This window comes from Hipposideros armiger, unplaced genomic scaffold, assembly GCF_001890085.2.
Source record: "Hipposideros armiger isolate ML-2016 unplaced genomic scaffold, ASM189008v1 scaffold_1311, whole genome shotgun sequence".
Taxonomy (NCBI): Eukaryota; Metazoa; Chordata; class Mammalia; order Chiroptera; family Hipposideridae; genus Hipposideros; species Hipposideros armiger.
Genome location: NW_017732661.1, coordinates 42,220 through 66,894, shown reverse-complemented (window position 1 = coordinate 66,894; position 24,675 = coordinate 42,220). Strand labels below are relative to the sequence as shown.

The window sequence follows — 24,675 nt, the reverse complement described above, 5'->3', positions numbered from 1 at the left end:
AATTGTAATAGATATGTATGATATTGGGGGGAAGTGGGGCAGCGGATTGGGGGAGGGGGGTTGTCACTTTGAGGGGTAAAAGGTATCACTATTGCACTGTGCTGTACAGCTGAAACTAATTTTAAAAAATGTTTATTTCACAATAAAAAATTTTTTAAATTAAAAAAAAAAACCTAGTGGGATCACACTAGACATGCTGTCCTGAGTGTTTCCCCCTTGTCTCTAATCAGTGCCCTTCCCTGCTAGTCACTTGTATCATTAGAGAATGAGATAGTGCTGAAATGAGCCTGGATTGTTGAGTTCTGAGCAGAGATGTGTCAGGAAAGCCTCAATGTGGGAGGAGTAGCTGGCTAACAGCCAGGAGGAGGTTTACAAGGCTGAGCTTGGTGACTGGTGAAACAGGCCAATAGCAAAGGTACAGCACATTGGTCAGATCAAGTGCAGACAGAGGATTAGGAACACATAAATGTACAACAGCTTTCGCAGATAGCTTTAGAACTTATTAAGAACAGTTAATGGGTTACTCATGTATTACAAATGGACAGATGCTCAAATTTGCAACAAATCAGGAAAATGCATATCATCATACCCATGATATACAAATTCTCCACAACCAGCCTGGCAGACATTACAAGGCCTGGCAGTATCAGAGTCACTTAGGGTACCAGGAAGTAGAGAGCTGATGATGGGCGTGTGAAGCAGCCCGAGGCCTCTGAGAGTCACACATGAGGACCTGTTCCCATGTCTGCCCACTTCTGATCCCTAACACCTCTCCCTCACATCCCAGTCTCCTGATAACAAACGGAAAGCAGCCTCATGGTTACATCCTTCTCATGGTAACTGAACATGCTTTTTTTTAGAGCACTGAAATAAATCTTAAATTTTACAGAGAAAATGTTGAGGAAATAATAAAATAGTAGCACACAAACATGGAAGGGAAGCAGGGGACATTTGAGACACACTCAACACAGGATGTCCCTGATAACAGGAGGAAGAGCACCCAATCCCAGGCCACCTAGTGGGACAGTAGAGGTCAGTCTGCCCAGCAGTGCAGCGCAGGGTCAGTGAGTGTTCAGGTCATGCCAGACCATGCATTACAACACGCAGGTGGACTCTGCCCCTTCCTAGATCCACCTGCTTAGAAACGGGCAGACTTGGGAACGAAGTGTGTCCTCGTAAAGAAGACAACTGATCACCTGTTCTGTGTTCCCCCACGTGTCACTGTACAGTGGGAACCACAAGCCAAATTCTTCCAAAAATAGTCCTAGAGCAGCAAAAGAGCCTGCTCCAGGGCACACTCTGATCTGCCAGCATGGGTGCAGAGCTGGCACTGGATGCTGTGAGCACGGCAGGGCATTTCAACATAGGTCCTCTGTAATGGGGCCTCCAGAGAAACCATGGACACAGGCACGAACTCCCCAAGCTCAGCTGGGGCCAAATAGCTCAGAGCTGCTTGTGGATGAGTGTCGTTAAAGGAGAGCGGAGCTAGGGCATCTCAGAAATCTGACCCTCTAGTCTCACAGGCATGCTGTTCAGCCTCTTTATCCAAAATCTCCACTTGAAGGAGAAGAAAACCAATAGCTTCACCCATAAACACCCTGCCACCCATATTCTGGATTCTGTTCTTTTTACAGAGGTGCCAAAGCCAGAGATCAGAGGAGCTCCTTCCCTGGTGCTCACCTTCTCCTTTGATGTCATGGGGGTAGCCAATGACGGCAGTCTCCGGCACTGCAGGGTGACTAGACTGCACAGAACAGAACAGAAAGGTGAGAAGTAGAACACCTGACACAGCAAATTATATACAGCTCCCAATTTGAGGCCAACATGACCTGCACTCACCATCGCATCCTCGATCTCCGCAGTCCCTAGCCGGTGGCCGCTGATGTTGATGACATCGTCCATCCGCCCAGTGATCTGGTAATAGCCGCCCTCCGTTCGGTGAGCCCCATCTCCAGAGAAGTAGTAGCCTGCACCACAGTGCGGGAATTCAGCGCCAGTACCTCTGAACCAAGACCCAGCGGGGCTCCCATCCTTCCATAAGGGACACAACGGGACCCGTGGCTTAACCTCGCTCTGCAGAAGAAAGCTCTGAAGCCCTGCACTCTGCTGGCTTCCTCCCTGCTGGCCCTCCTTGCAACCCCTCAGAGACACTCCCTAGATGTGCTATTTGGCTGTCTGCTAGTGAAAGGCAGGTGATTCTGAGATAGCAGAATGCAGTCAAGATTGCAAATGTCTGGGGAGCAGAAGACATAACAATGAGCATACTCAGGTTTCCCCCAAAATTAGTCTCATTTACAAGCTTGAGACTGAATCCCAACAGGCACACTGTTATATGTAAATTCCAATTCAATGACACAAAAGCAAACTGGGAAGCATGAAAAAAGTAAAACAGAAGAAAACTTGCAGCCATCATGCTAGTTTTCCAAGGTGGTTTTTTCACTGTTCTTTCCTAATTGCCTAAGGACTGTGCACCATGGGCCATGTGCTCAGGGCTCCGCATGCTCTCGCACTTAACTCCATGTCCCTGAGGTGGGTCTTTTCCCATTTTAGACATAGTCAGGGAGGTAAAGGAGGAGGGGGCAGGACTCAAACTCACGCCTCAAAAATGCCTGTCCTTAACCTGCATTATGCTCACAGTCACCGTTACCTTAGAAACGTTTTCTGAGAATACAGTTCCAGCAGTGTGTATAAAGGCAGGACCTGACCCACATTAGCAGCTCACCTGGATAAGCCTTGAAGTAGGCATCCACAAATCTCTGGTGGTCTCCATAGATGGTCCTGGCCATGCCCGGCCAGGCCTGGGAGAGGCACAGAGCCCCGGAGACATCGCCGCCCTCCATGACATTCCCCTGCAGACCCAGGAGACACAAGTGTGAGAGATCAGGCAGATTCTGGTTGCGAAGTAAAAAAAAAAAACCTGACAATCAACATTGTTCTCCTAATTCTTGGTTAGAGGCAGATAAATGACAAATGTGCCCCAAAGGGACTGTCCAGAGCTTTCTCCTCTGCAAGGAACTGGCCTCAAGAGTTTCTGAGGAGAACCTGGGCTAGCCCCATGTGGTGATTTTATCCACTGTGTCTCAGAGGAGACTCCTTTGCAGTGAATGCTGCATGAAGACACAGGCCCTTTCGCCACCTACCAGATCCTGGGCATGTGTGACATGGGTGAGTGGGCAGAGGAGGCCAGGAAGGTGGAAAGAAATGCTGGGGAGATAAGTGGGGTGCACAAGGAAAAAGGGGATGCTTCTGTGAGGCCCTTACACACCTTCTCGTCCATGAGAGCTGGAACAATGCCAAAGAAGGGCCTCATTGCCATGCCAGGAAGAATTTCTGCCCCTTCTTCTGAGGGCCGTGGTGCAATACAGATGCCACCCGTTTCTGTGGGGAGGATGGGGAAAAAACGCCACAGGGCTTAGGGGCTAGTGACATGTTTATGTCATCAAGGGTCTGGGACAGACACGCTGACTGGTGCACTCTCAGAGTGGGAGGTGGGTGGGACTGCCCATTTGGGGCAAAGAAATGGCCCCGTGTCACAAGGACTTTGTCTGAGGCAAAACTAAACTTGGGCTCTGGTCTCTTCCACTGCAGAATGGAATGGGGCCCAAGTAGAGGGCTCAGTCCTAGGTGCCGTGGCTACACAACACCTGGTGGGTGCTGCCTCTCCTCCTCCAAGGCCCTGCTTGTCCAGCCCTCGCTTTAGCAGGAAAGGCGAAGCCCACCTGCTTGCACAGAAAGATGGAGGCGAAGAATTGCTTCTGGGCTAAGGCCCATTCCACACAGACCAAACAATGAAAATAGATGCCCACGAATTCTGTTTTTACATTATTTCTCTGGCACTTCCCTCTATCAGCCTGCATGGAAATACCTTATGAGACTCAGTTGTAATCTCAGTCCTGTGCCCTGCTGAATGGATGAGAACTGAGCTATTTGGAACATCCCACTTTCTGGCTTCTGAAAAGATGAGACCTCAGCCACATCAGTGGTGGTCTCCTGCCCCAAACATCCTATTAAGTCAGATAACCAAGAAAAGGTGGGGCAAATCTAAACAAAATGCCACAGAAAATTGTTTTTCCACTAACACTTAGATTTAGACTCATAGTTCCTTCAACAGCAGGGCTCATCGTCTTCAACACATGTACATACATTCAGAAAGTGGCCCCGGTGAGGAAAGTGAACATTTAGCTGAGTACTTGCTACATATGTCAGGCCTTGGGCAACATGCGTTAATGGTTAACTCCTCATTCCCTCCTTACCCGGGGCCTGGAGACAGTGCCCCATTTTACAAATGAGGAAACTGAGGCTCAGAGAAGTCATTACACATCCCAAGTCTTACAGCTACAAAATAGTAAGTAGCCAGGCTCCACCTCTGAGCTTCCTCGCTCCATACGCTAGGTTTTCAACAGCCACATATGATGAGGGCTGAGGCATTAGTGGTGTTGGATTGCATTTGCACAGCCTCATGCCTGATCCCCCACTTTTGGGGCTTAGTTGTATGTTCTCAGTGCACTAATGTGAGAGCACCACTATTGCACAAGGGGCCCACTGGGTGAACTCTGTACCCAGTTTCCCAGGCATGCCCTGACCCCTCCTCCTCAGGGACGCTCTCACCTGTCTGCCACCAGGTGTCTACCAGTGTACATCTGCTATCCCCTACCACCTTGTGGAGCCACTCCCAGGCCTCTTGGTTGATTGGTTCTCCCACTGAAACCATATACAAAAGAAAAAAGATATTAATAGATTTCATAATCCTGAAACCAAAAGGAATAGATTGTTAAGGGGAAAACAGTTCTATAGTTTTCCTAAAAGACATAAAAGGAGGTTTGAAAAAGTACTGAGATCTGTCATGTTATGCCCATCAAAGAAATACGAATTACAATGAGATATTGTCACCATTGGAGGGTCAAAAAGAATAAAAAAAAAAAATTTGACAAGAATGTGGGGGAAACAACACATGCACCATGTAATTTGGTATGGCAATTTGGGGGAGCAATTTGGATATTTCTCTTAATATTTAAAAGTTCATACACCGAATAGAATTTTTTTTTTTAGTTTTAAAATGAGTTTTATTATAGAATGTTATTAGGAAGGCAGCGGCATTTGATTTGTCATTAAGAAAAACTTCTGTTTCTTCATGTTGTATAATAAAGGTAATGTAAGAGGCTACAGAGTTATAAGCTTCTTTCTATTGGATTATCTGATAGTTTAGCACAGTGGAGTCATTTTTGCAGTCCTAGAATAAATAAAGTCTCTTCTATGCTTCTCTTTAAAAAGCAATGAATAGTAACAGTAGACAGCATTAAAAAAGCCATTTTTCTATTCATTCTGTAGTATTGGAGCCAGTATTTTTACTATCACAGGCTACAGTTTTCACTTTATTCACTTTAATAATTCTGTCACCTTTCTGAATTCAACATCATTCTATACAAAAGTCCACATATTATCGCAGAATCTGTACGTATTTATAGAGTCCCTGAAATTGACTCTGCTCCTGACTCTGTAAGCCAATGCTGAATTTATAGCCTTATCAAACTGAAGCAGAACTTGAAGGGCAATTTGGGGAGTGATCTGTTGTGACTGTATGAGCTCATCAAGGCTTTCCTGAAGACTGTTTCCCCAAGTGGTATTTTCGTATAACTGATATGCCATGGCTTAGGAGAAAGAAATTATTTTTCTTACGCAGTCTTTTATTGATCTCCTGTGGAGAAAGCGCTTCTTGCTGTGGAGCAGACAGAAGCAGCACAGCCAGGAGTCCAGCAGGAGGTATCTACTTCCCACACCACCTCTGTGGCCACCGCAGAAAAACCCCAATACAGCTACTTTAGACAACTGTTTGGGGCAGATTATACTAAAACTACATATAAGTTTATTCTATTACTCAAAAATATCACTCCTGACACACACCCCACAGAAACGAGTGCATATCCACCGAAAATGGACATGTACAAGATGTTCACAGTGGCCAAAAACTAAACACTATCCATCAAGAGTGGGATGGAGAAAGTGTGCCGTATTCATGCAATGGAGTACCATACAGCATGAAAATGAGTCAGCCACCACTATGCCCAACAGGGAAAACCTCGGAGTCATGGCCCCAAGCAAGTGCAGCAGGCACAAGAGTAACACATGCCACACAAGCCCATGTATATGAAGTTCAAAAACAAGCAAATCAGTCCACACTGAGAGTGGCCAAGTAGTGGTCATGGTTGGAGGATCCTGACTAGGATAGGGCATAAGGAAGCCTTCTGGGGACTGGAAATTTCTATGGCTTGCTCTGGGTGTGGTTATATATATATGTATATATGTAAATAGTTCTCAAGCTGAACACCTGACATTCATGCATTTCACTGTATTTTATATCTCAGTAGAAAGGGGAAACGTGCTTATGCCATATGGCTCTATTGCCGATTCTCAGTGTCTACCTGCTGTGGTCTGAATGTGCGTGTCCTCCAAATTCATGTTGAAATCCTAACCCCCAAAGATAATGGTATTAGGAAGTGGAGCCTTTGGGAGGTGCTGAGATCATGAGGGTGGAGCCCCCAGGACAGGGATCAGGGTTCTTATAAACGAGATCCCACAGCGCTCCCTCGCCCTTCCACCATGTGAGGACACAGCAAGAAGGCACTGTCTTCTTGGATCCACAGGAAGAGGCCTCACCAGAACTCGACCATGCTCATGCCTTTATTTTAGGCTTCCCAACCTCCACAACAGTGCGAGTTAAATTCCTGTTGTGTATAAGCCCCACAGTCTGTGGTGTTTTGTTATAACAGCCGGAAGAGCTAAAACACTACTCTAATGAAACACCCGCATCCGACTAGCATTCAGCTAGAACTCACAGGTTTAGACATACTGTTGCTAAAGACTGAAATACTCTCATGCTGGTTGCCTCTTGCACAGAACCACCCATAATGCTGCAAATAACCAAAGCCTGTTCTGGCTGGGCGTCTCCTGTGTTGGTCATACGGGTGACTGGGTGTTGTGTGTACTGCCCCTGCACTCACACATGCCCACAAGGAGACAGGAAGATGCCTCTGCAGCATTGGTTGATACTGGGAAACTGCCAATAGCCCCAATAGCCAACCACAGGGACATGACTACAAGGAGCACCGCAATGCCCACAGGAGAGTGTGAGCAAATTTTCAAACAAGGGGGCAGAGCCACATGGAAAACTCTGCCTATTACTGAGTTAAAATAAACATCACAGGATAATAGTGCAGTGTGATGACATTCATGTTAAAGAAATCATCTCAGAGCCTAGCTGTGTCTTTGCACAGGAATACTCCTACAACTTTGAAGAAGGCGCCAGAAGGTGCATTAGCAACAGGGTCCCCTGGAGCAGCACTCACAGTAGGCATCTGCTTTCATTGCAAAGTACCAAGTTTTTTCTTTTACAATAAGAATATACCCATGTGTTGCTTGTAAAATTGAAAGTTTAAAAAAAATTTTAAGAAATGTATCTTGGGGTTGAAGTCTTGAGTGAACTAGATTCTGCTGACTGGTAAGATTAAATAAAGTCAATACATCCAAAGCCTGGAGTGTTATGAGGGCTAATTGATCTGTTTAGAATGGTCCTGAGCTATGACCACAGCAAGAGACGAGCACCCAGCTGGGCACGAAGCTTACTGGTCTCTGGTGCTGCTCGGCACTGCGTGCAAGGAGTTGCAGGGTGCTTACTGCCAGGCTGCCAGCACTGCTTACCGATAACCTGGTCTTAGGGAAACCTCCACAGGCCTCTAGCATTGGTTATGTGGCAGGAATATACACCCACACACACACCCCACCCTGACCAGCAAAGTACCCAGGGCCCAGCTGAGCCTCATGTGGGCTCCCTGGTACAGAGGGATCCTTGCATGTGTCAGTGGCACCTGATCCAAGACACCATGACCAAGGTCAGGCCACAACCTTTATGGAGAGCCTGCACCTGGCCTCGGGGGACCCCTGGCTGAGGCAGCTTTTTATGGAGATCAGCACCCCACCCTAGAGCAACTGAAGTGCTCAGAGCATGCACCTTGTCATTTGAGCCCTTGTGAGTTTTCCTCAGCAACTGAATCTCATAAGTGCATCTAGCAAATAACCTCCCTCCAGCCCTGTCCCCAATTAACTCCCTAAGCCCACTCAGGTGGCTTTGCAGATGACACCTGGAGAAACTGAGCTGTTTGTGGCACTAGCCACCCTTCCACTAGCTATTGGTCCCCACATGCTGCCTGGCCCACAGTATAGAGATATGTCATGGGTCTTCTCCATCTACACATGGTCCCAGTCAGGAGCGCACAGGCCTCACCTCCACAGTACCAACATGCCAAAAGAGGCATTTCAGACTCCCCATCACCTAGAATGGAGCCCAATGCGCTTTCTGTTGCTCCCACCTGGAAAACTCAAAGTGCTTGGTCATCCAGACACAAACTGACACCAACCACCAGGTAGGACCCAAGCAGGGGGACGGGGAGCTGGGTGCATGAAAACATGTCTTCTAGGCAGAGCTGCCTAGTGGCTTCTGCTCCAGAGAAGCCAGAGTCTCGGGTGGAGCATCAGGGCAGCGTCTGGGCCGGGGCTCAGCTTCACAACAAGCAGTCAGCCCTCACCTGACCTGCTGTGTTTCCCTGCATGGACGCAGCCGTGTAGAAGACGCAGACGGCTGTGACTTCTGGGAGCTCACTGCCTGGTGAGACGGTCAGCACGAGGACAGATATCCGGACTGGAGTCAGCTCATCTGAGAGCCAACAGCCCAAGGTCCATAGCAGCCAAGGAAATCCCCAGGAGAAGCAACATAGAGAGGGGACCTGAGGGAGGGTCGGGATCCTGAAAGGTGGGCAAGGGCAGCAGGGCACTGTAGGCAAGAGGGGCAGAGCAAATCAGGGCGGGCCCGAAGTCCTGTACCAGTGCTGCATGCCCTCGTCACAGACAAATGATGCATGCACACCATCATGAAGCTCCTTTTTCCATGGACACAACTGGCAGAAAGACATCCCCAAGGGTACCTGCCCCACAGGTTTCCTCCATGAAAAACCACCAAGCAGATCTGTGTATTCATCAAGGAGTAGGGAGGGCCTCCCGCCTTGTTTTTCCTCCTGACCACCCCTGAGAACACGTGTAGGGGTAGAAATGAAACACATCAGGGAAAAGCAGAGAACAGGAAGGGCCTCCCGGTACCATCTTAACAAACCCCATGTCACCTTTCCCAAACGCTTTTATGTGACTTGGCAACATCTATCAAAACTACAAATGAAAATAACCTTCAATCTTGCAACTACCTTCCTGAAAATATCTATTTAATAGTGAGAACAGCACACATCACAGAATGGCTTTTATTACAGCGCTTGGGAATAACTGTTGTCCAGCATCAGGGGAATGCTGAGCGAACTGCAGTTGATTTCTACAGGGCAATCCCGTTCAGCCACCGAAGGAAGGGCTCAGGCCTTACCTTACTAAGTTGGTGAGGATTCATAATAAGAATGAAGCAAAGAACCGAGGCACAGGAAGTGTCTGGAATGCTATGCCCTGGTAATGGCTGTGGGTCCCAGGGAGGGGCTGATAGGCGGAGACCTCTATTTCCTACTGAGTGGCCTGGCATTTTTGAATTCACCACATACACGGCCATGTAGCTTTCACGATTAAAACCATTAAAAAGCCTGCGTTGGCTTTAACAGACAACACGCACATCCTCTCCAGCCAGAGTAGCACTCACCTGACCCTAGGGTCCGCAGGGAGGAGCGGTCATACTTCTTCACCCAGGCGTCACCGTATTTCAGCAACAGCCGGACAGCCGTTGGGGCACCATAGAATTGATTGATCTTTAACCTCTGCACCGTCTCCCAATACCGACCTACGAAAAGGCCACAATTCAGTCAGTCTTAGAGCCCCCCAGACATGATCTATTTTAAACTAATTTAGAGATCAGTGAACAGTACTGGGTACTGGATATGTGTAAACACCTGCATTGTTCACAAAAACAGGATTCAACATCTATCACTGGGATGAAAAGGGAGGACTCTGGGAAAGATGGAAAGGGAGTCCTCTGGGAAAGGGCTCACTGTGGCGGTCATCCCCTGGCACACCCCAATCTATAGGCTGGCCCATTTGTAAACGGCTTTCGCCTGGCTCTGGACAGCTGTACCCACCCACATGGTGTACCCCACATGATATAGTGAGGAAGTAGTTAAAAGGATGTTACTGTGAATTTAAAAATAACCCCTTATAGCATTAACATAGAACTTGTGTTCAGTCGCATTTATTTTTTTATTATTTATTTTTTTTAAGCTGAGCCATCCTGCCACCTGTTGGCAGCTCAGCGGCTGCTCAGCTTGGGCCTGGACTCGAACTGCTGTTGCTCAGAGCTCAAACTCTTGAGCGAGCTCTTACCCAACTGAGCCACTCGGACGGCCCCTCAGTCACATTTAAACAGTCTCTAAAGTCTCTAAACAGTCTAGAACGGTGTGGCCAGGCCACCACTGCGTGAGCTCCAGGGACCAGGGAAACTGCCCAGCAGCACATGCTCACCCCATAAAGTCCCAAAACTCACCACCATTGCTCTACACACAAGAAGCTGAGCTTCAAGTGGCTGAAGTGATGTGTCTGTGACCACACCTAAGACATCGCTCTTAATCCCTAGCTATTCCCCCTACACTTCCCACAGCGCATCTAGCCCCACTGGGTGGCTGGAGAGGAAGAAGGGGAGGTGACAAAGACATTCTACTCACATAACTGTCAGCACTGTGGGATGCTTGGGCAAGTGCCTTCTAGCAGGGCTACCACCTTACAATTACATTAAAACAAATACTTGGGGTCACTGTGCTGAATGGGAGGAAGATGCCAAGGTGAGCAGACATGGCCAAGTCCTCCAGGTGAAATCAATTCATGGAGGTGGCTCTAGGCCATGCTTGATGCACTCTGAAGGGACAGCCCTGAAGGGACACTTAGCAGGCTGTAGAAAGCCCCCTCTGTTTGGAGGACTTGAGTAGGCTGGCAGTTGGCCTGGGCTTTAAGATGAGCTGGATCTGGTCAGGTGGCCATAGAGATAAGAGACACAGTGATAAGGGGAAGGCCCGAGGCAGGCAGTTTAAGTCAGAGAATGCTGGAGTGGATGGTCTTGAGGAAGCTTCCAGTGCCAAATAGGACCCCCTTCTATTGCTCATCTGATCTTACTGTGGACAAGGTTCCCAGCCCCCGCCCAACCGTCAGGGCTCAAGGCTCGGCAGCTGTGCCACGGGACCATAAACCACAGCCAGGCCAGAGGGAAGACCTCCACGCCACACTCCTGTAAACCTCTCCTCCTTCCTCAAGCTCTCTCTCGGGGTCCCTATTTGGGTTCCCAGTCCTCACCAGGATCAGGGTAAACTGGGGTGCTCTCAAAAAGGACGCTGGTCGCTCCATTGCAGAGGGGTCCGTACACCACGTAGCTGTGTCCTGTAATCCAGCCGATGTCAGCCACACAGCCGAAGACGTCTCCTGGCCGGTAGTCAAACACAAGCTGCACAAACAGGAGAGGCTGTCAGGAGCCTGTCACCCCATGTTCCCACATGTCACTAAGAGTGTTCTACAACTGTAAGACATAGCTGCTCCAAAGGCTGCCAAGAGCAGAAGACTGAGTGTAATGTGGTGGCTTCAAGCAGTCACAGCCATGAAGAGATGGGAGTTACTAGTACATGTAACAAAACATTGATTCTTGCAGAGGACAATGAAAGAAGCTAAACCCCAGAGTGTACCCTGTATGAGCCCCAGCTTGACAAAGCTGATCTGTATGCGGAGGACACATTAAAGATGGTCTTGCTGGGGACTGCCTGTGACAGGCATGTTAGGGCCTTCCAGGGGCTGAAGACACCCTGTGTCCTGATTTGGGTGGTGGCGCCACATGTGCTCGCAGGTAAAACTTCATCTAGTTGTATGTATAAGAGCATCTTTCTGCATTAAGTTATGCCACAATTTTAAAACCCCTTTAAAAACTGCAAAACATGAAAGTCAAAAAGACCAAGAAACACCTCAAGCATCATCAGCTTCTAAGAGCTTGAGAGGTGAGACACAGGTGTCTCTTGCATTCTTGCCAAAGAGTCCAAACTGAGCCTGATCCTATTTCTGGATCCAACTGTCCTTTGCAAGAAACATGGAGGACAGAGGGATAAACAGCCAGAGGCTATGACAGGCAAAGTATAAAGAAATGGGAGGGATGGAGAAAAACCTATAGGTTTAAAAAGGCTTAAAAGACATATTGAAAAAATGTTAGTGGCAAGAGTAAGCTATAGGACCTAGGGATGCACATCTAGTTGACAACTAGAGAAAGGAAAACACAAGGCAGTGATATTTAGAAGTCAGGATGTGGGGAGGGGGCTGAAGGCAGATGGGCTATGAAGGGGCTTCTGTGAGGCTGGAGGCGGTCCATTTCCTGAATGAAGTGCGTTTGCCTTATAATAATTTGTTAAGTCACATATTTAACTTGGATGGTTTTCTATATCTTTGTTCTATTGTGCAATGAAAAAAAAATTTTTTTAATTGGGAGGAGTGGCAAATGGCTCCAGTCTTCTGCTGCCAAGGACAAGCACTGAGATTCTCCAGGAGTTTCCAGACAGCACAGTGGTGGCCTAGACATGGCTAGAGCCCCATGGAGCAGTGTCTGAGGTTGGGGAGGATTCTTTCAAGGAAGACAGCACTTTTACTGCCCTGGTGAATCAGAATGCCCACATTCCAAAACCCCACATCATTTGGGACCTGAAAGGATTTTTAATACAACTTGGACCCAAATTGTCAAGGCTTTCAAAGGGCTAGAGATTTCTCCCCCTGCAGCTTTTGGAGGGGGGGTAGGTATGTGGGCCGGCCATTCTCCAAAGGGCCCAGCAGGAAGCCAGCCAGTGCCCTGACCCCACTGCATACCTCCAAAATCAGTTCACATTCCCATCATCCTTTCAGTCAACTGTCCTTTTCCCTGAAGGAACCAATAGCCCTAATATCCTCTGTATGTGCATACATGCATACGTGCAGAGACACACATGCACACACATGCACAGACATATGTGCACACACAGAAACACACTTTTTCTACAGAAGGCTGAAAGTTTCTACTCCTAATGCTTCAAAGAAAACACTCAATGTATTGAAAAAAATTCAAACGATGGTTTCCCATCCCTATATCCCCACTTCTTTTGTTCATGTAAGACAGTGTCCTTTGAAAACACAAAAAAATGAAGAATCTGTCACATTTACAGCTTCCCAAATGTTAATTTTATTATAAATTGATGGAAACAACTTGATCCATTCTGTGACTTTCTTGGTATTTGGCCCCAGTGTTTATATTTTCCAAGTATTTTTACTTACTTGATGTATCAATCTTTGCAATATCCTACCAAGAACTGAGGAAGGGTGAGGTTTTTCAGATCAGAATATTGAGGTCTGAAAAGGTTCTGTGGCATGCTCAAGGTCACCCAGCATCCAGAAGGCACTTTTAATATGGATTTGTATTAAGTATAATAATACACTGCTCAGCCTGGCTCTGTACCACATCTGTCTTTCTGATTCACTTTCAATATCCTTAGTGCTGGGTGTGAGTGGCCACCAACAGGACCAGACATCTCCACTAGGAGGCTGTGTGAATGTGCTACCCATCACCCACTCCTCATCCATTCTCATTCCATGAGGTTCTCCTCCCACATGACGCAGGCTAGCCAATCAGCATATTCCACGCCCACCCTCACCCCTGACCACAGTGACTGGGATTGTCAAGGCTCTCTCTGGCCCCTGGAGCAGCCAAATTGAAAAATTAAAACCCATTGAGAACTTGGTGGGCACAGAAGTGGGCCAAGGCAGGGAAGATACCACTACCCAGGACAGTGTCCAAGCCCTGCGTTGATGGGCCTGTGCTTTCCGGTCACCTGGCCAGACAGTTCCCTTTGCTGCTGGCACCTGCTGGAGCTGAGTTTTGCCTTCTGCAACAGAGAATCTGGTCTACAGATGGTATATTAATATCCAATCCCACCTGGAAAGTGTCAGCCACTTCCCAAGGTGACCGGGGATGCCATGATAAACTGCCATTCAATGCCCCCCCCATATTTAAATGGGTACTGATTTCTAAACTCATTTATTGGAACAAAAAGAAACATGTTATATGGTTTGCTTTATAATTCCTAAAGGATTGCCTACTGTAATATAATTTCCACATACTAAATTTAAGTTTCTTTATAAAAGTAAATCTTTTTTATTTTACTTCTAAAATATGGCCCCAGTGAACAGGGCCTAGAGGCCACAATACTTTTAGGGGCACATGAAAATGTTTTACTTTCTTTTAAAATCAGAAGAAAAAAATGGTCTTTTAAGTAGAAGAAAATGTTTTAATATATAACAGTAATATAGTCATCCTTATACCAACACAGTTGTAAAATATAATTTTTAACATTTTTTGATGGAGGAAGGGGCCCAGGAAGGCCAAAGTGTCTAGGACCTGAGCACCAGAATGTGGCTCTGCCATTCAACGCATCAGAGCTGGTGAGGGCCCCATTCCTTTAGGACTTCAAGCCAACAGATGACACAGGCATAGGTGCAAAGGACTAAAACCCAGCAGTAAGACTCAACCTTGGGACCTGGGCTCTTCCATCAAGGACAGGAACACGGCCCCATTGTCCACCCATTGCACTGGGCTAGAGCCACGACTCACAGCAGCCTAGCTCATGAGCACACTGTGGGAAAACAACCTCACACCCATGGGCTCTGCTTTATAGCAGGAAGAGTGCTAGCCCTAAATCCAGCCCCACCTGGCCCTAGGCCCAGCCCTACCAGGGAGGTGAGCACTGCGCACCCGCCAGCCCCCACCAAAGCCATACCCTGTGCGTCAGGGCAGCATACAACAGGTAGCCCGCCTGGGTATGCACAAGGCCCTTGGGCGTCCCGGTGCTCCCGGAGGTGTACAGCATGAAGAGCATGTCTTCGCTGCCCATGCTCTCTGGGGCACAAACAGGGTCCTCCTTGGCCATTTCCTATAAGAAGGAAGACAAAAACAGCCCCACCCAGGGCAGTTAGCTTCTCCCCTCCATTCAGCCTTCTTGAGAACACCTCTCTCTGGTTGCTGTGAGACTTGGCAGACTGGTTCCGAGCTTACCTCTGGCCTGCCCTTGTTCAATTCCAGATGCAGAGAGAACACAACATAAAAGGATGAATCCAGTCATTTCTATTACATTAGCTGTTTCACTATGTTTGTGGTATTGGAGTTCCTTCTTCCCAGCCAGGATGTAAGCCCACCACATACCACAGGGGAAATCTGGATACCTCAGGGGAACCCAGATTCAGAACCACAATCCGACAAGACTCAGATCCAGTTAACCAAATAATAACCTCTCTTCCTCAAACTGCAAAGTGAGGTAAACCCACCTGCTCGAGGGGCACATCCAGATCCCCCATGTGGACCTTGTTGTCCGTCCTGTGAGCCACCAGGACACGCTGGATGGTGGGGCAGTGTTTCACGGCTTCGTCCACTATCTTCTTCAGCTCCACCACGCGCCCTCCCCGGAGTCCCTGGTTGAAGGTGATAACCACCTTGCACTTGGCTAACAGAGACAACAGACATTTCTGATCAGTTTCCTCCCCACTTTAACCCTCACAGCCCATACTGGCAGCCACATGTTCCAGGCCTAGGGCGGTGACAGAGAAAGTCAATCTTGAGTAAAAGAGTCAACAAAAAAGTGAGGGGTGTGCCTGCTTTGCAATCTTTGTGAGTGCAGAAGCACCAAGTCTTTTTCCAGCTCTGAGGAGGAGCAGGAAGTAACTGGAGAAAAGTTACTTTGAAGCTGAACTCTTCCAATCTTCCACCATTCCTTCCCACCTGCCCCAGGGGCTTTCCCAGGCCATCACATCACCCCCAGGCGTAGCCACCATGAAGCAGAAACCAAGAAAGCTGTGCAGCCAGAGACCAAGCCCCAGTGTGTCCAGTGCAACCCCTGCACTATCCAGGGCCAAACTACCAGAGAACAGACACCACATCCTGGGTGGACGCCAGGAGCTGCAGGCCCACACTCTCACTTTCAGGGGAAGGCCCTCTAGGCTCCACACCTGCTCTTCAATGACCCAGCCAACAGCCAGGCCTGTGGCAGTACCGAGCTTCCATAGTTAACCTAGGGGGAAGCCCAGAGCAAGGAATCAGTTATGGGCACAATTAGGCCTCAGGACCACAGTGTGCCCCAGGTTGGATGACCTGGAAGGATCCAGGCTACAGTGGGTTTTTATATGGTTTCCTGATAAACATGAACTGGGACTTTAAGGAAACTGATCAGGCTGGGAGGTCTATGAGAGGAGCTGGGCGGAGTTGGGCTCCTTAACCTCTATGATCCTAACTTCCTGTTTATAAAACTCTATGGTTATAACTTCATGTCTCCCTGCCTTATGTATCCTCTATCTTAGACAGAATGTGCATGTGAATAGCTGGGTCCGCATGTTCTCGTGCTGCTGCAACCCACCCCACCCACCCCCCTTTCTTCTTTCCGTTTCCCGAATAAATCCTTTTGGTGATGGACTATTTAGTCAATGTTATTGTTCAGTCCACAACCCTAAGGAAGTTTAGTACTCACTGGTGGGGGCCCAGGCACATCACTCAAACCTTTTAATCACTCAGCTCCAAGGGCTTCTTTAGGAGTCACCGGCAGAAGTGCTGGGGAATTATCCCCAGCCCTCAACCAATCACTCTCAAAAGCTGGTATATAAAGACCCCAACTCCCTCACCTCTGGGTCAGGGGTCATCCTGATGCATGTGGTTCCATCATCTTACAGGGTTCCCCTGTGGCACTAAGCTCTGGACACCCACTGTGGAAGCTGTTTTGGTTTCATTCTTCTTCCCAGACTCACCCCCACTGCCCTACAGCACTTCCAAGGACCACTTCCAAAACGAACTTTAACTCATCTCCAAGCCTGCTTCTGAGGGAGCCCTAAGCTACCAATCTCCCTCAGCTTTTCAGACTGAAAAGCGATTTCCAGCGTGTACCCACGTTCTTTCTCCCTTCCAAGAGACCTAGAGATGACATGGCCTTGAGGTCTACCTGAGAATTCTCTAGACAGGCCTTTCTAGCTGGATGACTCAGCAGGGTCATACATGGGTTGAAGAGACACTCTAGACTGCCTGGGGTGCCAAGGGTAGTGACATCTTGCTCTACATACCAGGTATCCTTGGCCATACACACTTTTTGCTCCTGAAGCCTTGACAATCAGTCACCCTGGAGAAACAAATTCTTTTGGGTAGAGCCTGTCAGAGACTCTCCAGGCCTATGTCCCCCAAAGCTGGTACTGGTCCAGGTGAGCTCCCTACAGGGAAGGATGGGAGAGGTTCCAGCAAATGCAAAGGGAACCTTCTCAAGGACTACCCAGGAGAAAACATCAGCCTGGCCTATCTAACATGCTGGAATTGCATTACGTAGGTTTTAGCTCCTCTCCAGCCTCCCACGGCATACACCTCACTCCTTGCGCTCGTTTGTCCAAAGCCTCCACTCATGTGGTTCTCAAGGACAGGAACCTGTGTACATAGGCCTGGTTCCTAGGAGGTACATGGGGAGTACATATCACCCTGTGGTTCTCTGTAACTGGGTGACAGGTACAGGAGGAGGGCATAGCATCAGGGCATAGGCAGGATCAGCCTGATGCTTTGTATGGGAGGACTCGATTTATCTCCCTGGTTTTTTAATAAGATCAGCATCTGTATTAGTTTTCTATGGTTTCCATAGCCAATTGCCATAAACTTAGTGGCTCAAAATGCCCATGTTTTAGCTTACAGCTCTGTAATCCAGGTGAGCTCAGCAGGGTTCTGTCCTAAGAGTCTCAAAGCCAAAATCAAGGTGTCAGGGCGCTGGGCTCTTATCTGGAGGCTCATGGGGAGAATCTGCTTCCAGACTCATTCAGGGTATTGGCAAAACTCAGTTCCATGTGACTGTGGGACTGAGGTCCCCTGTCCTTGCTATCAGCCAGTGGTCATTCTCAGCTTCTAGCGCCACCTACATTCCCTGGCTCAAGACCCCTGAGAAAAGGCAGGTCAAGTCCTTCTCACCCTTTGAATCTCTCTGACCTGCCCTTCCGCCACATGTCTTCTGCCTCCAGCCAGAGGAAGTTCTCTGGTTTTAAGGGCTTATGTGATTATATTGGGCCCACTTGGATAACCTCCCCATTTTAAGGTATATCACATCTGCAAAGCCCTTTTGCCATGTGAGGTAGCATACTTACAGGTTCTGAGAGATTAGGGAGTGGCAATCTGTGCCAGCCATTATTCTGTCCTGGCAGCATCTCTCAGAGCCATTCTCCTGACCTCCACCCTCCCAACCACTCCCTCCCTCTCTCTCCACTCCTCACATGGCCTAAAGCAAGAGAAAAAAATAAAGGGAATAGCAGTGGTCAGAGCCTGCAGGCCAGGCCAGGGTACTAGGGCTGTAGAACAGTACAGACTATCTGAGGTGGCCACCCAGCTTAAGGTGAGACCATGGTGGCCATAATCATACTTCCACCCTCCCAGGGACAGATTAAAGATAGCTGTAAATTCTGTGACCTGGCCTCACACTACTTCACGTGGAGAAGTGGCATCTAGGTCCCATCCCCTTGAATCTGAAATTGCCGCTGACTGAGTTGACCACTGGAGTATAGCTAAAATGATGCTATGTGTATTGTGGTCCTGGCCTTTAGGACAACTGGCAATTTCTACTTCCTTCCTCCTGGAGCCATGCACCGCCATGTAACAAGTCTGGCTACCGATGTTGTGACACTGTGAGACAGCACAAGTTAGTCATTGGAAAGGCCACATGAAGAGAAAGCAATGCCCGCCAGCCCCCCATCATTCAAGCCAACCCAGCTTATATCCCAGCCATGATGGAACAAGGAAAGACATTCCCACTGTGCCCATCTGATTCCCGCCCCACAGAATCATGAAATACAATAATAATATTTATTGCTTTAAGCTAATGTTTTAAGCACTAAGTTTTAGAGTAGTTTATGACATACCAATAAACTACTCAGTAATAATTACACAGCAATACAAAGCCTTCTCTCATTGACCCAAAAGAACACAGACGCCTCTTGCAACAGAGTCCTGACTCCAGGAAAGTGACATCTGAATAGCTGGACAGAGACTGAAGGATGTTGGAGAAGAGCCTTTGTATGGCAGAGTTCTAGAGAAAAGTTACAGTAGTATCCGTATCCCCTACTGAGGCCCTCAGAGCCTCAGCCCCTGCTCTCCCATGGCCTGGTTGTTCAGGGTTCCTGAGGTTCTTTCTTCTGAGCGCTGCCCCAGCATACAGCTATTAAATCCCAATATGCTAAATCCCCACAGTCAACTGCTGTTGTTTGTTTCCAAGAATCTTAAAAGAAACACTTTTTAACTATGGGCACATCAGCAATAGAGGAAAAGAGCAGCCTAGAGTAATGATAAAAGCATGAACTCGGGTGGCAGAATGCCTGCATTCAAACCCTGGCTCAGTCACTAACAATGTGACCTTGAGCAAGTTACTTAACCTCTCTGTACCTCATTTTCCTTGTCTTTAAAAAGTGAATAGTAACCTTTCTATAAAGAAAATTCCAGAACCAGATAGCATCACTGAATTCTACCAAACATTTAAAAGCTAATTAATAGTAATGCTTCTCAAATTTCCAAATTTGCAGAGGAAACACTGCCTAGCTCATTCTATGTGGCCAGCATTACACTGATACCAAAGCCAGACAAACACATCACAAGAAAACTACAGACTAATATCTCCTATTAACTCTGATATAAAAATCCTCAACACAAAATGCTAACAAAGCAGGATTTATTCCCAGAACACAAAAATGGCTCAACATATGAAAATCAATCAATGTAATACACCACATTAATAGAAGGAAGGACAAAAACCACATCTCAATTGATGCAGAAAGAGCACTTAACAAAATCCAACACCCTTTTTTATACCCTAAGTATAAAAACACTTAATAAACTAGGAAGGGAAGTTCCTCAAAGGGCATCTGTGAAAAAACCAACAAGTAACATCATACTCAATGGCGAAAAACTGAAAGCTTTCCTCCCAAAGATCAAAAACAAAACAAAGACACCCACTTTCACTACTGCCATTCAACACTGTTATAGAAGTTCTAACCAGAGAATTAGGAAAAAGAAAAAAGAAAGAAAGAAGTATCCAAATCATAAAGGAAAAATAAGACTTTCTCTGTTCTCAGATGACATGGTCTTATATGTAGAAAACCCTAAGGAATCCACAAAAATTTACTAAAGCTAATAAATTCTGCAGATTTGCAGAATGCAAGATCAATCAGTTATATTTCTATATACTAGCAATGAACAATTCACAAAGGAAACTAATAAAACAATTCTATTTACAAAAGCTTCAAAAGAATAAAATACTTAGGAATAAATTTAACCAAGCAGATGCAAGCCTTGTACACTAAAACTACAAAACATTGCTGAAAGAAATTAAAGAGGACATAAATAAATGGAAAGGCATCCCATGTTCATGAATTGGAAGATTTAATATCATCAATATGGCAATACTCTCCAAACTGTTTTACAGATTCAGTGCAATCCTTGACAAAATACTAATAGCCTTTTTTGCAGAAATGAAAAAGTTGATCTTAAAATGCATATGAGGGCTGGCCAAGTGGCATGTTGGTTAAGAACTGGCTTGGGATGCCAGAGGGCCCCGGTTCGGATCCCACATATGAGGGCCAGTGACACTGCCCTCTGCAGCTAAGATGCTGAACAACAGCTCAACCTGGAGCTGGGCTGCCATGAGTCGCCAGCGACGGCGTAGGTTGCAGCCCCTGCTGCAGTGAGCTGCCATAAGCTACCGCGTGTTGCCAGCAGCCAGCGTGAGCGGCCAGCAGCTGCAGTGAGCCGCCGTCCAGAAGCCGGCAACTGATCTGCCTCGCCTGGGAAGAGCACAATGATGGTGCCAACTTGGGCCAGTGAAGCAACATCCTCCACAACTAGACTGAAGAACAAAAGGACAGCAACTTGTCTGTTCCCCTTCTCCCGATTCCCCAGCGCTGTTCCCCTCCTCCAATTCCCCAATAAAATCTTTTTAAAAAATGCATATGAAAATGCTAGAGACCAATAACAGCCAAAGCAATCTTAAAAAAAGAAAACAAAGTTGGAAGACTCACACTTCCCAATTTCAAGACTTACTACAAAGTTACAGTATCAAAACAGTTTGGTACTAGCATAAGGACAGACATATAGGTCAATACAATAAAATAGAGAACTCAAAAATAAGTTCTCACAAATATGGTCAAATTACTTTTGAGAAGGGTTCCAAGACCATTCAATGGAGGAAAAAACAGTCTGTTTAACAAACGGTGCTGGTGCCACTGGATATCCACAGGCTAAAGAATGAAGTTGGACCATTACTTTATGTTATAAACAAAAAAATAACTCAAAAATGGGTCAAAGATCTAAATGTAAAAGCTAAAACTATAAATTTCTTAGAAGAAAACACAGAAGCAAATCTTTACAACACTGAATTTGGCAATGGATCCTTTAAAAATACTCCAAAACCACAAACAAAAGAAAAAAATAGATGAACTGGACTTCATCATAATTCAAGACTTTTGTGCATCAAGGGACACTACAAAAAGGGTGAAAAGACAACACACAGAATGGAAAAAAAACTTTCAAATTACATATATACATATGGCCAGAAAAATATATATACATTTTAAGAAAGAAAAAACTGTATTTTTTTTTTTAAGATTTTATTGGGGAATTGGGGAAGGGAACAGTATTAGGGAATTGGGGCTGGGGAACATGGTGAAACAGGATTTTTTGATGTGTGATTGTATGTGTGTACCAGGATCCTGGTCTTATGGAACCGAAGAATGGAGACATGGGCCAGAGAGGTAACGTTGCAGGAAAAAAAGATTAGAAGAGAAAATACTTTTCAAAGAAAGAGAAGAGGGCCGGAACAGTAGAGAATGGCTCAAGGGCCATTATTAGAAAAGAAAGTACACTCCAAAGAGTTTGGAGCAGGCCAAGCAAAGGAAGCTCAAAAGGCCAGAAAAAAACTGTATTAATTGTAATACTGAATATATACCAATAACAAAAAATAAATACAAGTCATATTTGACTTCTGTAATTACAAGAGGTAATCAAAGTGGTTACCATCAGCGTCCAGACACTTCTGATTACAACGAACTACTGCTTGAGCATAGATAACATTAAGAGACGTGTATACATTTTTTGACACCCCCAGTGTGTGTGTGTGTGTGTGTGTGTGTGTGTGTGTCTGTGTGTGTGTGTCTGTGTGTGTGTATTCTAGTGTCCAGAATATATACAGAACTCTTACAACTCAACAACAAAAAGACAAACAACCAATTAAAAAATGGGCAAAGGACTTAAGAAGACATTTCTCCAAAGACATAAAAATGGACAACAAGCACATGAAAAGATGCACAATGATATTATTCATAAGAAAAATTCAAATCAAAACTACAATGAGATACCACTTCATACCCATTAGAAAGGCTATAATTTAAAGGAAAATAACAAGTGTTGAGAATTTGGAGAAATTGGAACCCTCAAATATTGCTGATCAGATGTGCGGAAAACAGTTTTGCATTCCTCAATATGTTAAATATAGAATTACCGTTTAAGCCAGCAATTCCACACCTAGGTATATACCCACCCAACCACCACCCCCCCACAAAAAAATTTGAAAGCAGATGTTCTTGTACACAAATGTTCATTGCAGCTCTACTCACTGTAGCCAAAAAGAAGAAACAACTCAAATGTCCACCAACGAATGCAGATAAACAAAATGTGGTACATGCATACAGTGAATATTTTTCAGCTATAAAAAATGAAGTACTGATACACGCTACAACATGGATAAACCTTGAAAACATTATGCTTAGTGAAAGAAGCCAAACACAAAAGGACAAATATTGTATGAGTTCATTTATATTAAATATCCAGAATAGGCAAATTATAGAGACAGAAAACAGATTAACGGTTGCCAGAGGCTGAGTGGAGGGGGAAAAGAGGAATGCCTGCTTAATGGGTATGAGGAGTCCATTTGGGGTGATGAAAAGGTTCTGGAATAGACAGTGATGACGGTTGCACAACACTGTGAATGTACTTAATACCATGGAATTGTACTCTTTAAAATGGTTATAATGGTAATAAAAAAGGGAGATATAGTAAGAATAGTATTTCATATGATATTTATGAGGACTAAGTTAAATTAAAGGAGATAATCTTTGCAAAGTGCTTATAACAGTGACTCGCACATAGTAAGCGCTACAGAGTTTAGAGAGAGAAAGAGAAAGGGGTGGCAGCATCAACACTTGGAAGTGGAGGGAGAAACAGTGAAAGGTAGTGGAAAGGCATACCAGCCTTTTCTAAAGAAAATGGTCAGCAGAGATTTGAAAACTCCAACCTTTAGCTCTGTTCACCACCCACAGACAAGTCTTTGCTGAGACACAAAGAATTCCTGATGGCCCCCAGAACTTGACACCCTCCTTGGGGAGCCAGTTCAAGGACTGTCTAGAATCTCATTAGAGCAGGGTTCAGGCTGCACAGACATGGGGCACCATCCAAACGCTGGGCCCTCTGACACTAAAAAAGGGAAGGAGATGATATTGTTCTGCACACTGTCCAGGAAATTCTGACCCACCTGTCGACAGAAAGCCTTAAAGATACATCACAAGCTCTCATACCTGACTCCAGGCCTCCGGAGATGGTCCCCATCATTCTTCACGATGAAAGGCTTCCAGCTATTGACCTGTGGGACCTTCTCTGTACATCTCCAGTCTCATTTCACCCTACACATTTCTTCCCTCCTCCTCTGGAGCTATGCCAGCCTCCTTCAGGCCCTCACACATACTGTGTTCCAACAACTCAGCCAGTACCTATGCTATTCCTTCCACCTGAAATCTTCCCTCCCTTCTTCACTTGGGCAAATCCACACACTCGGATCTCAGCTCATCGAACAAACGCTCATTCAGTGATGTGCCTGTCCCTGGTAGTATCTGTCATTTGTCTGTGTGGTTTTATTAATGTCTGTCTCCACTCTAAGTCCTGATGGCCAAGCCCCAAGAAACAAGGACCAGGGGACCCTAGGTTCCTCCCTCTCTCTCCCTGCCCACATGCTCACCATCATTGATCCTCCCAGCCAAGGACTCCGCACTGAAGCCAGCAAAGATAACCGTGTGGACAGCTCCAATTCTGGCACAGGCCAGCATTGCAGCCACAGCCAATGGGGACACAGGCATGTAGATGGCCACACGGTCCCCTCGTCGAACACCATGCCTCTTCAACGTGTTGGCCAGGCGGCATGTGGTCTCCAACAGTTCCCTGTGGCACAGAGAAGAGAAGGCCATCAGAGATAGAGGAGGCCCAAAACACAGAAAAATCTGGAGAAATAATTCTGCAAACTGCAAGTACTGTACACCCAGTCAGTGCCTGGAGGATAGCAGACAACCAAATACTTATTGCATGGTAAGTTCTTTTCCAGAAAACAATGTTTTTAACCGGTCTTGATATCAACAAAGATTCATTGTCATGCTGCTGAGGTAAAATGACTATCCTTGCCTTCATTTAGAGCAGCGCTACTCAAAGACCCCAAGCGGCAAAGCCTAGATTCTCATAGCCCTGAGACTCCTAAAAACGTTCATTTCTGAAATAAAGATTTCATAAGTAATAGTCAGTAGGGACAGGGCCCCAGTTTTTTAAATCAACACAGGCCAATGGAACCA

General features: G+C 46.4%; 1 protein-coding gene and 1 pseudogene across 1 annotated transcript in view; both read right to left on the bottom strand.

Annotated features, from left to right (window-relative positions):
• Positions 1-24,675, bottom strand: part of ACSS1 (acyl-CoA synthetase short chain family member 1) — a gene marked incomplete at its 5' end in the record, with an annotated part of 60,986 nt that overhangs the window by 4,233 nt on the left and 32,078 nt on the right. Inside the window, 10 exons of the mRNA XM_019633428.1 lie at positions 1,681-1,744; positions 1,840-1,967; positions 2,723-2,849; positions 3,266-3,378; positions 4,609-4,701; positions 9,683-9,820; positions 11,317-11,464; positions 14,799-14,951; positions 15,343-15,518; positions 24,075-24,274. Coding sequence (XP_019488973.1) covers positions 1,681-1,744; positions 1,840-1,967; positions 2,723-2,849; positions 3,266-3,378; positions 4,609-4,701; positions 9,683-9,820; positions 11,317-11,464; positions 14,799-14,951; positions 15,343-15,518; positions 24,075-24,274 — 1,340 coding nt within the window. The remainder of the gene's footprint in view (positions 1-1,680; positions 1,745-1,839; positions 1,968-2,722; positions 2,850-3,265; positions 3,379-4,608; positions 4,702-9,682; positions 9,821-11,316; positions 11,465-14,798; positions 14,952-15,342; positions 15,519-24,074; positions 24,275-24,675) is intronic.
• On the bottom strand, positions 4,721-7,582 carry LOC109377171 (transcription initiation factor IIA subunit 2 pseudogene; annotated as a pseudogene).